Genomic DNA, 17,237 nt, shown 5'->3' with positions numbered 1-17,237 from the left:
ACCACATCAAGACGGCGGATGTACCCATCACCCCCTCAAGCTTCTGTGGCCCCTTTGTGATCCCTCCCATGGGACCCTCCCCATCTTCATCCCCCAGTTTCAAGTAACCACTGACCTACTTTCTATAACTTACTTTGCATTTTCTAGAACTATTTTTTATAATTGGAACCATAAAATCTGTGTTCCTTTTTACCTGGCTTCTTTCACTTAGCACAGATTCATCCATGACATTGTGTGTGTACGTAGTTCATTCTTTTTTATTACTGAGTATTCCATTGAACGGATATGAGCTGTTTGTGTAGTCACCTGTTGATGGGCATTTGAGCTATTTCATTTTTGGCTGTTACAAATAAAGCTGCACACGTCTTTGCGTGGGCGTACGCTTTAATTTCCCTCGAGTAAATCCCTAGAACAGTGCGGTCATCCGATGAGGGGATGTTTAAGAGACTGCCAAACCGTTTTCCAAAGTGGTTGTACATTCCCAATATCATTGTGTGTGTTCCAGTTTCTCCACATTTGCCATCTCCATGTCTTCTTTGGTGAAGTGTCTTCTCAAATTGTTTGCCTGTTTTTTGTTTGTGATTGTCTGGTTTGTTTTTTATTGAGCTTTAATAGTTCTTTTATATATTCTAGATACAACTCATCTATCACGTTGCTTATTTGCAAATATTTGCTCCCAGCGTTTGGCTTGTCATTCTCTTAACAGTTTCTTTCTTATTTTGAAGAAGTCTAATTTATGATTTGTTCTTTTTATGATCATGCTTTCAGCATTGTATCAAAGAAATATTTGCCTAACCTAAGACCACAAAGATTTTCTCCTATGGTGTCTTCTAGAAGTTCTATAGTTTTACATTTTGAGTAAATTTTTGTGTATGGTACAAGGGAAGGATCAACATTTGTTTGTTTACTTGGCCCACCGGTGCCCATTGATCCAGACCCCTTTGTTGTGTAGACTTCTTTCTCCACTAACTCGCCTCTGCACCCTCGTTGACAACCAACCGACCATATACGCTTAGGAGTATGAGGTTCTCCTGATGAACTGACCCCTTTATCATTTTGAAATGACCTTCTTTATCCCTGGTAATAGTCTTTGCTCTGAAATCTACTTTATTTGATACAAGTACAGCCATTCCCACTTTCTCTAGACTGGTGTTAAATCTTAAATATCTTTTTCAGCCTTTTACTTTTACCCTATTTGAGCCTTTATATTTAAAGCAGGACTCCTGTAAACAGCGTGAGTTGGGGTTTTCCTGTTCTATTCAGAAAACCTCTTCTTTTTAATGGGGATATTTAGACCAGGCACATTTTATGTTTAGGTATAAGTCCATCAACTTGTTATTTGTTTTGTTTGTTCCGTCGTTTTTTATTTCCTTTTCCCTCTCTGTCTTCAAAAGTTGAATTTTTAAAAAATTTTATTTTATGAAACAGCTTTCAATTTATTAAAATCTTCCCCATGAATAATTTCATTGAGTGTCATGGGTTTTGAACCTGATTGATAATATATAAAGATGCAACTGATCAGTTTGCAAGATTAACTGATTTACATCAGGGAAAATGGAAATTTGTCTGAATTTCAGTCAAAAGTGTTAGTCATTAGGGAGCAAAACTGTAAGTGTGATATTTAAGAACAGTCGATACTACCTTTATTCCATCTGGATCCACATACTCTTTGGCATATTCTTCTCCAATAGTACAACTGTTTCTAAGTGTTAAACTTGACGCCATCATCTCACAAAGTAGTAAAGAAAAAACTTGACGGTTGATAACATACAACTATAGTGCTTCATTTCAAAATATATAATTGTTTAGTATGAACGAAAAGAGTCTTGTTTACTAAGTAAATAAAATAAAATATTTTAAAAATATGTACTTTTTATTTTTATCTTTTTAAATTTCTATTTTAGCTTGTTTCATAATATAAACAATATATCAGCACAGGGCATGTGCATATAATTGCTGAAGGAGTATACGTTTATCATGCATGCATCTTTGAATTTATCTTACCAGTAAAGAACTTTACAATCGAACATTTTTCAAACTCCCTGGACTAGGGGACTTTGCGATCACCAAGAATTAAGCTAAATATTTTTAAAAGGAGACATAGAAAAAAATATCTTAACTCTTGTCTCATTTAATCTCTGTCTCAGTCCGTTTGTGCTGCTGTAACAAAATACATGGACCAGGTGGCTTATAAACAGCAGACATTTATTTCTCTCCATTCTGGAGGCTGGGAGTCCGAGAATAAGGTACCAGGTAATCTCTCTACCCAGAGATAATGTCCGGCAAAAAGACATTTGTTACGGAATTTGAAAAGTCTTTTAAAAAGGAGATATAATTTTTTTTAAAACTATTTGTATCTTCAAAGTCACATGTGTCATGGATATCTTCAGTGTACATGGAAATATATATATAGTAATAGTAGTCAATGGAAAGTAACAGTGAATCCAATTATAGTTCTGATTTTTTTATACCAAATTCTGAACTTTAATGACAAAACTACTTTAAACATTCTTTCTTTTTTCTCTGTTGGATTTGCTTTCCAGATGTATCATAGAATTCGTCATTCGGAGTGCATTTACCGGGTCACCATGGAGAAGCTGTCCTATCATAGCATTTGTACTTCAGAGGAATGGCAAGGCCTCATGCATTTCAACCTTCCCGCCCGTCTTTGCAAAGAAATTGAACTGTGAGAGTTTTGTCTTGTCAGTTTCTTCAGGAACAGATTTTTAATTTGATTGAATTTAAAGTGAAATGGGTTCTAGAATTAGAATCATAAATACCATATTACATGTGTGGTTTCTTGTGTTGCCATTTTCCCCTTGGAAGGAAGGAAAGGCCACATCTCTTTATCTTTAAAACAAAAAAGTCTGAACACCATTTTGAAATGATTTAACCTAAATGTTAGCTTTTCTCTTTAGTCTTTTGCACACTTTACACTATGTAATATTTAATATTCAAAATGACGTTTAATATCAGATAGCTGAAAGTTTTCATTTCCATATAATTTTAAATTTACAAATTAAATCTGAGAAATTAGTAATAAATAGTTCAACTTTCACACTTTGTTTCTAATCCTATGCTAATGTATTTGTTACTGGTGGTAGGACCTGCCCATTAGAAGTACAGCCAACACTATATAACTACATAAAAAACCTTCAGAAGTGATCCAGAGCTGATATTTGTTTATACCTGGAAACAGAGTATTCTTAAATTAATTAAACAAGGAGGCCGTTAGACTGATGTGACTTTAATGCCCTGGCGGCCTAGTAAACGAACCTGTAAATCTAAACCTGTAAATGCCTCAAGGTAACGAGATGGAAATGCTAATAAGGACAGCCAGTTTTGAACAGCCAACTCGGCTTTAAGCTGTAGCCAATCAAATACTTTCTTTTCTTTGCATCTTCTCTTTAGATGTGTTTCCATGGCGCCTGTCACCAAAGCACTCAACCGCTTTAAGTTGGTGGTGCTCTATTCAAATGGGTTTTTGCTCAAATAAACTCTTAAGATTTTTAATACGCCTCAGTTTATCTTTTAACAGTATATGTATTATATAGTGTGTGTGCGTGTGTGTGTGTGTGTGTATATATATATATATATATATATATATATATATATATATATATATACACGTAGCTAGTTCCTGGCACAGAGCTCCTTTTACTCTTGTAATTCCCTGAGTGATCTGGGTGAGAGAGGCATCTTTTGTTACTCATATTAAACCTCTTTCAGCCACCCTGAGTTTTTGAGTGGCTCTCGGAGGATGACGGCCAGTTGCCAGAGAAACCAGCATATGGTTAGAGGGTTGGAAGTCAGCCTTACCCTTGGACTCCTTTCCAGGGAGAACTGGGGATTAAGCTAATCACCAGTGATCCGTGATTTAGTCAACCGTACCCATATACTGGAACCTCCAAAAAACCCTAACCAAGGGGTTCGGCGAGTTTCCAGGTGGGTAAAGGCATCAGGTGCTATAAAGGGGGTGCCCCCAGAGAGGCATGGGCGCTCCACAGCCCTCCCCCCACCTTACCCTGTGCATCTCTTTTGCTTGGCTCTTCCTGCGTTGTATCCCTCATAGTAAACCGGTGATAGTAAACGAAGTGTCTCCCTGAGTTCTGGAGCTGTCCTAGCGCATCATCTGACCTGAGGAGGGGTTGTGGGAACAGCCGATGGATTAGAAGTGTGGGTGGCCTGGGCTTGTGATTGACGTTTCAAGTGGGGGCAGCCTGTGGGCCTGCGCCCCTAACCTCTGGGGTCTGCGTTAACTCCAGGTAATGACAGAATTGAACTGAATTGCAGGAAGTCAGCTGGCGTCTGCAGAGAGCCGGAGAATTGCTTGGTGTGGAAAACTCACACATTTGGTGTCAGAAGTGCTGTAACAAGAGGAAAATGGTCTCTTTTAATACTTTCCCGTTCTGCTTATTTGGGTTAAGTGTTTGTAACCAAATTAGCACATGAAAGATAGGTAATAACTTCGGATGTTAATATTTATGAAACTTTTCTCTGGATTAAAATAGGAAATAGACTAATTTTCATCTCAGAAAATTTCAGATGAGCTCCTCCCCCGTATCTGTGAGCTGTGTAATGTATGTGTAGGGCTCATAATATAATTATTTTGGACTTTGTCATTGCTCTGATAACAAACACGACGTTCCTTTTTTACAAATTGCTTAATAAAGAATTAAGCAATGGCTTAGATCTTGGACTAAGTTCCTGAGGGAATGTGTGGAATTTCCTCCTGGAAACCTTTGAATACAACAGAGATGTGACTGAGGGAGGCAGGAAGAGGGGGCCGAACTCCTAGTATTTTTTTTAGTCTCTTGATAGGCAAAAAGTTAAATTACTCCCTTTACTTGTTATTATGTTTATCCTAATTAATTACATTTACTCATGACCTGTGCTTTCTGTTTATTTCAGGTTCCACTTTGACATCGGTCCCTTTGAAAACATGTGGCCTGGAATTTTCGTCTACATGGTCCACCAGTCCTGTGGGACAGCCTGGTATGTGTGACGCACACACTTGCTTTAAAATCCTCCTCCCCTACCTAAATGCCTCGCCACTTTTTTGGTTGATAATTACCTTAAATATGCCATATAGAAATTGTTTTTCTAGATATTTAAATTAAAAAAGGCTAAGATTATTGGACAAATGTGCAGCCTTTTTAGATTCCCTCAGAGGCTGCCCCTTGGTTAACAACCAGGTCTAACCAGGTGATCAGAAGGATATAGGTGGAGCTAAAAGAGACAGAGGTTACTTCTCAACATAATTGCATACTGTTTTTAGGTGTGTTTTGGAATGTACATACACAGTTAACATCGACTTTCACCTTTAACTTCGATATATCAGTTAAAACAAGTGTGAAAGAAACAGGTCTCCTAATTCAAAGTCTAGTCCTTTGTTATTAATGAAGTTATGTTGCCCTTTCCTTGCAAATCTCTCTCCTCTCCTTGTGGCCTGTCCTAGAGGCCTTTCATGACTTTGTATCTGGTTTTTTTTGTTTTTGTTTTTTTTTACAGCTTAAACACATACTTAAAATGCAAGGAATAATTTTCTTTTTCTCTTTTTTTACTAATTTAGTCATTAAGTGGCTTATAGAGGCTCTTAGCATCTCTAGAACTAAATTGTCACTTGTTTCCTATTGAATTCTGTGTTTTCTCTTATTTCCATCAGCGACTTTTATAAATTATTGTCTCAAAAGGATGCACACAGGGTAACTAATGCCACTTATTTCTTAGATAGCAATTGAGAGTTCGACCAGTTGAAACTCTTAAAATCACATACCTCACACTTCAGGGACGTTTGGAAATTTTCAGTGGAGAAAGATAAAGGTTATATGTATTTAGAGGTTTTATGGACTCTCGTCTCTTTGGTATTTCGGGGAGCCCTGTTTCATATTGATATGCCTTTGTCTTAAGCTGCCTTAAATCCACTGAGAGAGTTGGTGGGGCTTTAAATACGTGTAAACACATGATACACATAAAAATTTATAACCATATTGTATGATGAAATACGTCATATTCTTTCCTGGACTGCGTCAAGATTTGGATATAGCCATCTGCTACCACCGCTTAATAATTTGAGTGTCCCATGGTAATTTGGATTCCTCTTGAAAGGATAATCACTCACCTAGGAAATTCTTATAGTACGCATGTTCGCAGCTTGTGAATCTGAATACGCTTTCTGGAAAAACTTAGCTAAAAATACCCTTGAACAGGATGATGATATGCTGTTGTCCGTTGAGCACGATGGGATGCAGGAGATGCTTGAAAGCTAAGGAAGAGGTGGCGGGTGTTCATGATGGGTAACGGCAAGCTGATTCTGGGATTTGCTCCCCCGTGGGCCCGTTACCGTGTCAGAGCACGAGCCACCAAAGAGTCTGCCTCTCTCACCTGGCTGGAGAAGCAGTGGGGAGGTTGGTGAGTGAGGCCCCCGTGCTCCTGCATCCCGTCCCCGCGGAAGTGTTCACCCGTGCAAGCGCGTACAGGACAGACGTGCACATCTAGTGGTCTCCTGGAACGTACTGGTTCTTTACCAGTTTCTGTCATGACAATTTCTTTTCCACACAGCTTTGAGCTTGAAAAGTTGTGTCGTTTTATCATGTCTGTGAAGAAAAACTATCGTCGGGTCCCTTACCACAACTGGAAGCACGCGGTCACGGTGGCACACTGCATGTACGCCATACTCCAGAACAACCACGGGCTCTTCACCGAACTCGAGGTGGGTGTGCACACGCTTTCTTTCTCCCGCTTCAAATAACCTGAGTGGGTTGAAGTACTCTATGCCTGGAGTACATTTATGATATAGTTAGGCGACTCTATGTCATTCCAGGACAAATTTTGGTTCCGTAAGTTCACAGAAGCACACTTTTTAAATTGTTGTACCCAAGCATTTTTCCTATTATTTTGTATAAGGAATGTAGATACAGAAATTCCAACTTCATCAAAATATCCCTCAAGGAAACACTCATTTTTGTAGTCTTTCTTCCCTATTAAAGCTGAATTCTTCTGAAAGGATGTAAACAAAGTGAATTGTTCTCTTTGCCCTTATGCCCTGGATAACGGAGACATATCCTACCCATCTGAGAACCCAGAGCATTAAATACAATTAAAACATAAATGCTTATTTGACCTTCTCTAGCATAAGGGAACAGGGGCTCGGCAATGTTCCACTGATTCACCGGACTTTACGGACTTGGAGTTGGTGACACACTCAGAGAAGATTTGGGGACACCTAGTCCATTCCACTCCACTGCTGTCGAGCCCCTTCCTTGAATGCCCAGCCCACATATGGTAATGGGGCGCCTTCGCCCCAGCTGTGCTCCTCCCAGGCGGGACCTTCCTGATGGCCTCGCTGCCCTCTCTCCACAAGGTCCCAGCAGCCCTGTGAAAGCCCTAACTCGAATCCACCCTTTTCTCCTCCTGCTTCAGGACACGTGAAGAAAGGGAGCTGCGTCTCTGTGATAAAGAAATTGTGCTTCTCCCAAGGTCACGTCCACCAACACTAGAACCCTGAGGTCCAGTCCTGTCCTTTCCATCCTGTCAGACCAAATTCACAATTTGGGTGGGAAACTTGAAAGATGCATTTTAGAAAAAAAATGCTATTGTAAAGAGTCAAAACGTTCCTTTTTTTATTAATAATCTTTAGATGGGGCTTAGCCTAATAAATTATTTATCACACACACACGATGAAATTTTTTCTTTTTTAATATAAATTTTTCTAAACAATTTTCATTTCATTGAACCCCATATTTTTGAAAATTTCAGTATTTCTCCACTCACTTCCTTTTAAGAAAGCAATTTTATTATCTTTTCTGCCAAAAGTTAGCCTGTAAGCTTGAGAATTATAGAAATTATTCTTTTGGATTATATTAAAATTTATATTCAAAAATGGGAAAATTTTAAGACAAATGAGATAAGTTTTGTTACTACATATTGACTTCCATTTAAGTTTCTAGAATTATATCATTCTGTTTCTCCAGAAACTTCAGGTCTTTTGGCTAAAAATAACCCCCAAATAACATACATAAGTATTTAAAATATATTTTGTAAGGTGCATATGTAATCTCTAGTAGAGCTTTAGAAATGATCATTTGATGTTTTTAAAGGAAAAGTTAACAAAGGTAGTTCTTTACTTTGTAAGTTATTTTCAGATGCTTGATTCCGGCATACACTTGACAAAATTATTGAACATCAATACAAATAAAATAGGTTAAAAGGAATTGTGCCAGATTTTACAACCTTGACATTTCTTACCAGATTCATTATGGCTGACGTTGCAGCATAAAATATGGGAACAGCCCCCAAACAAAACGACCCCCAGAACATGCACAGTTCAGTGTCTTAAGACCTCCGAACACTTAGGGTTGGTCCCCTGCCTACCGCATAGTTTAGGGGTGCGGGTGCCCGGGGCGACCTCCCCACCCATTAGGTGGCAGGAGAACCCAGCGCGGCTCGGCGAGACTAAGGCAGCAGCAGGGCGCAGGCGCAGTGCTCCGGTGGGGCTTTGTGCAGGCGCCGGCCCCGCGGCCGGTGGCGCCGCGCACTCCGGCTTCACGCCCTCCTCGATGCTTCCCGGGCTCCTGTCCAGAGCCGCCCTGCCAGTTGCCCTGGTCTCAGAGGTCCCTACCCTTGCGGTTCTTCCCTCCCCGCACCCCCTCCGTTAACTCGCTCCCTCCGCGCTGGGTCCTCCGCAGGCTCTGCATCCCGTGCAGGTCGCAGGCTGTGACCTCCACCTCACTGCACCCTCTGCCTCTGCCTCTCCGCTCGGCTCCCTCCGGATTTCTAGGCTCTTCTTTGCCGCCGGCCCCTGGTGGAGCCGCTGTGCTGGCCGCCTGCAATTCCTCTCCTCCCCTTTTCTCTGAAACCAGCTCCATCACCCCCCCAGAAAATGCTCTGGTCCAGGGGCCGTGCGGGTCCAAGGGTCAGGGCTCAGTTTTCCTCTTTGCGTCGCTGTTCTCACGTGGCTTCCAGGACCCCCCAGCACCCTCGGTTCCCGAGCGCTCCTGCAGCCCGCTCCCCTTTCAACTTTCCCTTCTCAGTGACGACCCCGTCCATCAGCGTCTAAGGCTGATGACCTAGCCTTCAGGCTTGGCTTCCCCTCCCCCGCTCGCCGTCCTGCCCTCCTTTCTTCTCATGCCCAGCCTGCTAGAAAGCTCTGTTGATTCTGCCTGCAGAATCTTCCAGACTTTAGTCACGTCCCCTAAGCCTGCGTTGCTAGCGTCCTGGTCTAAGCTTCTGTTATGTTTTGCCTGAGTCACGACGAAAGCCTCCCCCAGGTCTCTCCCACCCTCCTGGAGTCTGTTCTCAATACAGTGGCCAGCGTGGGGATCTTTAAAGAACGTCAGCTAGATGATGTCACTCACTGCTGTGCTAAAAACCCCGCCATCGGTCCCTGGATCACAAATAATACAAGATCTTTACCCTCCCCTCACGTTCCTCTCTGTCCTCCTCTCCCCTCAGTCCCTGCAGTGGTCAGTCCTGGTCATGTGACTCTGGTCCTGTGACTCACGGGCAGGCTCCCCTGCCAGGATGTGCGCTGGCTGAGAGCCCCGCCCCCGCCCCCGGGAGCTGCCTGCTTCTCCCCTTCACCTGCACCTCTGCCTGTCTGAGGCCCATCCTAACTGCTGTACATCACAGCCACCCGCCTCTTACCTGTCCCCTTCAGCCTGCTCTTCCTTTTATCTTTTTGTATACGATTTGCCATTTTTCACATGCTTTATGATTTACTTGCTGTATTCCTCATTTATGATAGCAGTAACATCGTTAGAATTTAATATTGAACAGATTCTTGAGTGAAGAACCGATACTGTCCTCTCCTTTTGCAGACTTGCTTTATCTGTGATTCTTTGGAACATTTGCTTTAATTTGATACCACTTACACTTTTTACCAGAGTCAATCAGGAAAACTCAAGAATAATTTGATTGTTAAGTTCATAAGCAGAACGACAAAGAAACTGGTTAAAAAAGAAGTTAGATTATCTGTTATTTCAGGCATTCATGAGCATGTTGGCTGCATCAGTGACAGAAGTCAGTGTGATAAGAATACTAACCGTAACTTTCCTCATGTCCCATTTCTTTGTTTTGAACATCTGTGCCCTGTGGTTTCTCCTTAAGCGCAAGGGACTGCTAATTGCGTGTCTGTGCCATGACCTGGACCACAGGGGCTTCAGTAACAGCTACCTGCAGAAATTCGACCACCCCCTCGCAGCACTATACTCCACGTCGACCATGGAACAGCATCACTTCTCCCAGACCGTTTCCATCCTTCAGGTGAGGCGCCCAGGGCCACGTGCCTGCCCGCTGCCCCGTGTGTGCGTCGTCTTGTCAGAGAGACCCACGGTTTATACGTAAAAGAGGGATATTCTTCTGGCTTTCTTTAGAAACAGCAGCTACATTTTATCGTAAAACCTTTTTTAAAAGATTTATATATATTTATATATATTTGATTTTTAAGTACGTTATACCCTAGGGCAAAGTTTGTTTCACATAGTTAATTTAATCTACGTGGATCATCATGTTCTTGAACCAGAATGTGTTGAACAACGAATCTTGAACGTCAGGCAAACAAGATTTTAAGTGCATTGAAGTTCTTTTATTTTTTCTTTTGTGTGTTTTTAAATTGAGTTTTCTTGCTTTTAAGAGATGTCCTTAGTGACTGAGCTGGATGCTGACAGGTCTCCCTTCCCTGTGAGATACGTACGCTCCTTCACTTCAAACCTTTTTCTCAAAGTCATCTTAACTACGTAACTATCGCCTCGTAATGCTCTGACTCCCCTCACAGACAATTTTTAAAATGTGATCTCTGTTTGACTTAAGAATAGTGGACCCTGTTGCTTCCTCTCACTGTCAGCACCTCATAGTAGGAATAGAAATCTTATTAGATCTTCTGATTACGTGTCTACGGGGAGGATTTGGAATTTTCAAGGTTGTGACGCAAAGCCCGGGCAGGACCTCAGCAGGCGACTTGTGATGCAGAAAGGCGTCTGCCACTTGGTGCAGTTTTCCTTTCTTGTGTAGCCCAGGCCTCCCCTGACCACCCAGGGCTCTTTTCCTCTCCGTAGCTTCTCCTAGTGGCGCCTCATGGTCCCAGCTGTCCCAGTGATTGGTAGTACTGCACACTCAGATCTTTTCAAAACCCAGCAACATGTACGTGGTCAGGCCCCTTTTCCTCAGGACTGAGAAGGTAAATGGTGACCTTACTGAAGTGCAGGTGCTCTTCTGATGACCTGCGGGGTAGAGTGAAAGGTCTGTCAGATACAGAGTCATATCCAGCAGGTGGCTGAATGTCCCCCTTGCTCCCGGGCTGGTTCTATCCCTGAAAGCAATAGGTAGTCACCATTCCCGATGTTCCCTTGGCACCAATACTTTATTTTTTAAATGATGTATGTTATGTATGTTTGGCTGGATAGATAGATACATACATACATACTTAGAAATTTAAGCAGGATAAAAGATGTGTGTGGATATATGTATATGTGTATGTGTTTGTATGTGTGTATGATATAGATGTGTGTACCTATATATGTGTGTATATAATAGGTGTATATACACACACATATATATTAGCACACACATGCATTAAAACATGCTTTTTGTAAATAGACATTTATTAAAAGTTTATGACAGTTTATATCTACTTTCCCCTTAGGCTATTTATTTGCCCAGGAAGAAGGGTATATGCCAGAAAGGACATCAGGACGCCTTCATTTAGAAATAATTAGGACTCCTGGTTCCCATGTGCATCCTGTGTCCTAAATGAATTCATACATATGACTATGACAGCATTTCTGGTAATTTAATCTGCAAATGAATTTTAACAGCCTTCCTAAAGTTCCCTCAGAAAACCTATTTTAAATATAAGAGAATTTACAGAGGCCAGGATTGCAAGGTACATTGCTGCTGGATGGAATAAGATATAAACTGTGTGATACAGCAGTGATACAAAGCAGAAGGGGTGGAGAGGGTCTGACCCAGCCAAGGAAGACTTCTGGCAGGAAGACTTACTCCGTTTGCCGCCGTTGACGGTGGAGGTGGCACAGAGCAGTTTGTCCCATTTTCAGCAAACCCTCAGCCACGTGGGGGCTCTGTGTTACACGATGCGGTGTTCCTAGAGTGGTCAGAGCGTCATCACGGGAACTCAGGCAGTGAATTAAGTTCAGGCACGCTGCTGGCATCCACAGAGTTGTTGGAGGGTAGTTAGATTCCGAGTATTAGAGAAGGCATTTCAGTCACTGGTGGGGGGAACATAAGGGCACCTTTGCTCTTGTGTCTTTAGAGAGGTGAGGTTCTCAGCAGATGAATGGGATGGGAAGCCGGCTAGAAGAACCATCATGGCCACAGGTTCAGCCCACCAGTTAAAATCTGAATCTGTATCCTGGCTTGACCAACACCTCCTGTGTGAGCTGTGACAGGGAGAAACATAGGGGGCATAAACTCATGGCCCCATCTTCATGGGCAGGAGAATGGCAGAGGGCCCCTTCATTTTCTGGAAATCTCTAGAATCTGCTGATTGTACATGCTCATGATAACTCCTCTGAGTTTTGCTTCTCAGACCCATCTAACTGCCTCTTGAAATTCGTTTCAATAGCGAACATATTTATTCACTGCCTCGCAGCTGCCAGCACATGTTTCAGGCCCGGGGGGACAGTGATAGCAAAAGCACAAATGCCTGTTGTGTCCACAGCTCCGCCCTCAAGCGGATCTTCTTGCCGCTCCACCTGGCCGGCCTCCTGGGGTCCCAGCCATCCTAACAGACTGTGGCTCTCACGCCTGTGTGTCAGCCTGGGGTACCGTAAGGTTCTGTTTCCAAACGCTTGAACTGTGTTTGGCATTCAGTGTGGCCAAAATCGTGCTGAGTTATTTTACAGCTCCCGTGATGGCGCCTCACTCACCCCACAGGTCAGTGACCCTGTTAGAGTCCTTCCCCCTCACCCTGCCCCCAGCTCCAGTCACCAAGCCCTGCCAGTTTGAAGTTTTGTCAGGACACCTCCAGACTTGACCAATTAAGGTGATATCCTTGGCTGAGAGTAAAATTTAATTTCAACATCCAGTCACTGAATTATCAGACATATGTCATTACATCACACGGAGCCCTCTGATAGGTCTGTCCGCCCAGTGGTCAGGGTAGTGAAGGGCTTCTCCTTCGGCGTCCTCATCTCCGCAGGCAGCCTTCAGCGCTCTGGCTGCACAGAGGATCGCAGTCCCGAACTATTCATCCTTTGGCAACGTGGCCAAAGAGGAGATAAAAAAATTCACCATGATGGTTAGAGATGGCTCCCCATGAGGCCTCCTCAAAGCTGTGTGTGTGTGGCTCTGTGTGTGTGTCTACAGACCACAGTCTTGTTAACCCGAATGCTGACTTTCAGTGTTGTTGCCACAATTACTTATGGGATAATCTGGGCGACTGGGGAAGCGTGGGGAAGAGGGCCCCTGTGTGACCACAGCAACCTCAGCAAACAGAAAAGGGAAGTATATCTAAAAGCTAACCTCAGTCCTTCACACACTAGCACAGAACTATTCACGGTACAGCACGGCAGGAGGGGTGTATGTTCGTTCACACTTGCCTTCACTTCCATCACAGGGAGAAAGATGCAGTGGGCAGTTCCCACCCTCCCCCCCGCCCCCGCCCCCGCCCCGAGTGGGCAGTGGGAGGAGATTAAGTCAGGAATGAAGTAAGGAGAAGTGTGAAAGCATCTAGAGGAAAGATAGGTTCAGATTCTTAACTTTTGCTGAGCTGCCCCTTGTCTCAACATTGGGTCTCAGGACTGTTTTCCCGGTGACTGGGGCCAGGGGCTGTGTACAGGCCGTGAGGGGCATTCATGGGAGGCAGAGTTCCCATTTGGCGCCTGTAGTGGATGCTGAACTGGCCCCTCTGAGCGTACAGTCTCCTACATGTCCATCAAGGACCTTTCCCGAGTGACATCCCAAATTCCACCTTCATTAGACGTTGTCTGTTTGACTGACTTTTCCCCCATTTTTTTTTTTTTTTCTTTTGCGGTACGCGGGCCTCTCACCGTTGCGGCCTCTCCCGTTGCGGAGCACAGGCTCCGGACGCGCAGGCTCAGCGGCCATGGCTCATGGGCCCAGCCGCTCAGCGGCATGTGGGATCTTCCCGGACCAGGGCACGAACCCGCGTCCCCTGCATCGGCAGGCGGACTCTCAACCACTGTGCCACAAGGGAAGCCCTGCGTCCCGGCCTTTTAAAAAAACTTTTACTTTAGTTCTTACCATTTCTGTATTAAATTTGCCTCAGCCGCACGGAAGTGTCTGTGCTTCCAGCAAACGCTCAGGGTCTCATGCCTCCTCTGTTCCTCCGCTGGTCCTTCAGAATTCATGTCGCCACCAAGAAGAGCGTCCCATGTGCTCCCATGGTCTTCACTTACCTCATTCGTGGGGACCATGCTACTCTATTTTTTGTGTACCACTGAAGAGCGAACGCCTTAAAAAAATGAACTTATGTTGTTTAGGACCTTGGATGTAGTAGGTACTAAGCTACTAATATCCTTACCCAAAGTGAGACGCTACAGACTGAATATGTGCTCAATGAGACATACATTCCTCATTTTGTGGTGGGAAAGATACAGCTATGGCAAGAAAGCAGTGCTCTAACAGTGAATCAGAATGCTGAGAATCCTTAGACCCATCATGTTTGAGAGTTAGGAGGGACCTTAAAGACCATCCACCTTAAAGACCTTAAAGTGTGTCCCCGATAAGTCTCTCAGCATCAGGACCGTTTCAGCGTTGTTTATATTCTCTCGTACATATCTCACAGATCTCAGCTACTTAAGCAGCTGAGCCTTTACAAACAGAGCCCACTCGTAAGCTTTCACAGATGTAAGAATTATATGCTCCTTACCTATTTGGGGACTTTAGAAACATTGCTGGGTGTAAAATGCTTGTTATTTTATGCTTGATTGATTGATACAACATGGGATCAACTGCCTTGAATTAATATAAACTTTAAACAGCGTAACCTGGAATATTAGTTATAATAAACTTATCAGTTGGTATATAAAGGCATCTTATTATTTTGTGAGGTTTTATTAGGTTGTTAAATAATGTGAAATTGGAGCTTTCAAAGCATTTTCAGCATTTATCTGCTGTGCTTGGTTGCTATATCTCCCTTATTTTGGTAGGAGCAAAGTGTTGATAAATGTATACTATATTCTCCTGAAAGGAAGGGGCCATTTATTGTTGTTTTATCACTTATTCCCTTTACTCTTGTAAAATGTTGAAGGAAGTAGTCCAGCTGTTCATTATAAAGGTTCACTGCTGAAATTTTCCACCTAGTTTCCCTTTAATATCAAAAAGTAAAGTAAAAAAAGAAATAATGAATCTGAAATAGCCCGCAGAGTATACAGACCCATTAAAATGGGTCTTACTTTGTCTTAGGTCCCGGACACTTTTGAGACTCTGATGAAACATGTGTTTATGGATGTGCCACTCCCAACGCACTGTATTCAGTTGTAGTGACTTCATTGTTCTGTGGTCCCCAAGAGAATTTATAGGGCCCAGGCTAAGAAGTCCCTATTTTAGAGAGGTTAAAACGTAACATCCAACAGTATGTGAGAATATTTTATGTGCTGTAATTTAATAGTTCGTTGGTGATAGAGAGGATAAAACGTAAAATCCAACAGTATGTGAGAATATTTTATGTGCTGTAATTTAATAGTTCGTTGGTGATAGAGAGGATAAAACGTAAAATCCAACAGTATGTGAGAATATTTTATGTGCTGTAATTTAATAGTTTGTTGGTGATAGAGAGGATACATCATATAAGTATATATCACACGTGATTCCTCTTCAGACGACCTGCCAAGAGCAGATGTGTGCATGAGTACCGGCCAAACACATCCAATGTGGAACATGTTCATGAGGGGGGAGCCCAGGGCACAGAGCATTAAGTGCTGAAGCGGAGGCCAGCTGTTTTACTTGAGTTATGATCAAAGCAAAGCAGCTTTCTTAGCACAAGTTAGAGTCAAGATTTCTTTCTTGTAACTGTACAAGTTTAGAGTTGAGGTTGAAAGGGGCTTGGAAGTTAATTACCTTTCCAGTGACTAAATCCCCGCCCCTTGTCCCCCATCAGTTACTAACCAGCCTGTGTTTTGAATGTTTCCACAAACAGCATCCCATGCATAGTTCACCTGGTAACTCTGAACATTAAGGGGGTTCTTCCTTGTGTTGAGCTGAAGTCCTGTGCTTATCGCGTCCCCCGCTTTGGCCCTATTGTATTTATGAAGGCTGCTTCAAGGGAGATTACATTACTAAAAATTACTGAAATAACCAGTTTATATAAGTACTGCACTTTTTCTTTAGTCAAATAAAAATGTTGTTAATGCTTCAGCAAATACTTCGTTTCAATTAGATCTCAAAGATTTATTTAAATTTTATCATTTGAAAGCGCAATCATGTGTTTGAAAGTGCTTCATAACCTTAGAGCATTCTACAAACATGTCCTTAATATTATCATTGTCTGAAGAAGAACCAACTAGAACTAACTCCATGTATCATAGGATAATTTAAATATAATACCTTAAAAGTAAATAATACAGGAAGATTCTGATAACTGAAGATAAATGTGGCACATACAACCTTATTTCAGAGTAATAGGAAGCAGACAATATCTTAGTGAGATGTCTGATTTTGTAAAGAAATATACTTTAATAATTTCAAGTTTGTCATGTAATTTATCAGTAAATATATGTAGCTTAAGACAAGCAGAAACAATTAAAAGTCAGTTTATAGTACAACTGCGTTGACTAATGAACCACTAAGAAATAATTGATGAACCCATACATTGAATCTCTACCTTTTTGTGTGTGAACAAAAATGACCCGTTTTAACCTCAACTACAAATAAAACTTAAAATCCCGAGGAAGAAATTATTGTAAAAAGTTTTTAAAAGATCCATATACAGAAGAATAATTATGAGAAAACAGAATTCAAATGACCAGTGTTTGGTCTTGTTTAGGGTGATGATCTGCTGGGTCCATCTCCCATGAGGACAGAAGACAGGATGGCCTTACAGTTTTTGCACCTCAGGGATTTGTGCTTTATGTAAAAGCATTCTTGCCTGTAGGGAGAGTTTTTAATACGCCTAAATTTTACGTTCAGGTCCTGATACAGAGAAAACAGTTTATTAATCATGAGGCTTGCGGAAGTGGACGAAGGTATAGATGACTTTTTAAGCCCATTAATTTCCAGTATAATGTGAAAATTACCGAAGTTCTTAATTAGTTTAAAAG

At 42.2% G+C, this 17,237-nt stretch overlaps 1 protein-coding gene across 1 annotated transcript in view; it reads left to right on the top strand.

Annotated features, from left to right (window-relative positions):
• Positions 1-17,237, top strand: part of PDE10A (phosphodiesterase 10A) — a 304,446-nt gene that overhangs the window by 252,786 nt on the left and 34,423 nt on the right. The window contains exons 14-17 of the mRNA XM_022560857.2: positions 2,544-2,686; positions 4,912-4,995; positions 6,562-6,712; positions 10,108-10,263. Coding sequence (XP_022416565.1) covers positions 2,544-2,686; positions 4,912-4,995; positions 6,562-6,712; positions 10,108-10,263 — 534 coding nt within the window. The remainder of the gene's footprint in view (positions 1-2,543; positions 2,687-4,911; positions 4,996-6,561; positions 6,713-10,107; positions 10,264-17,237) is intronic.

The sequence above is a fragment of the Delphinapterus leucas genome, chromosome 12 (assembly GCF_059928025.1).
Source record: "Delphinapterus leucas isolate spDelLeu-1000000601 "Yukka" chromosome 12, BTC_Dleu_Yukka2, whole genome shotgun sequence".
Lineage (NCBI taxonomy): Eukaryota > Metazoa > Chordata > Mammalia > Artiodactyla > Monodontidae > Delphinapterus > Delphinapterus leucas.
This window is presented reverse-complemented; position numbering and strand designations above follow the sequence as displayed.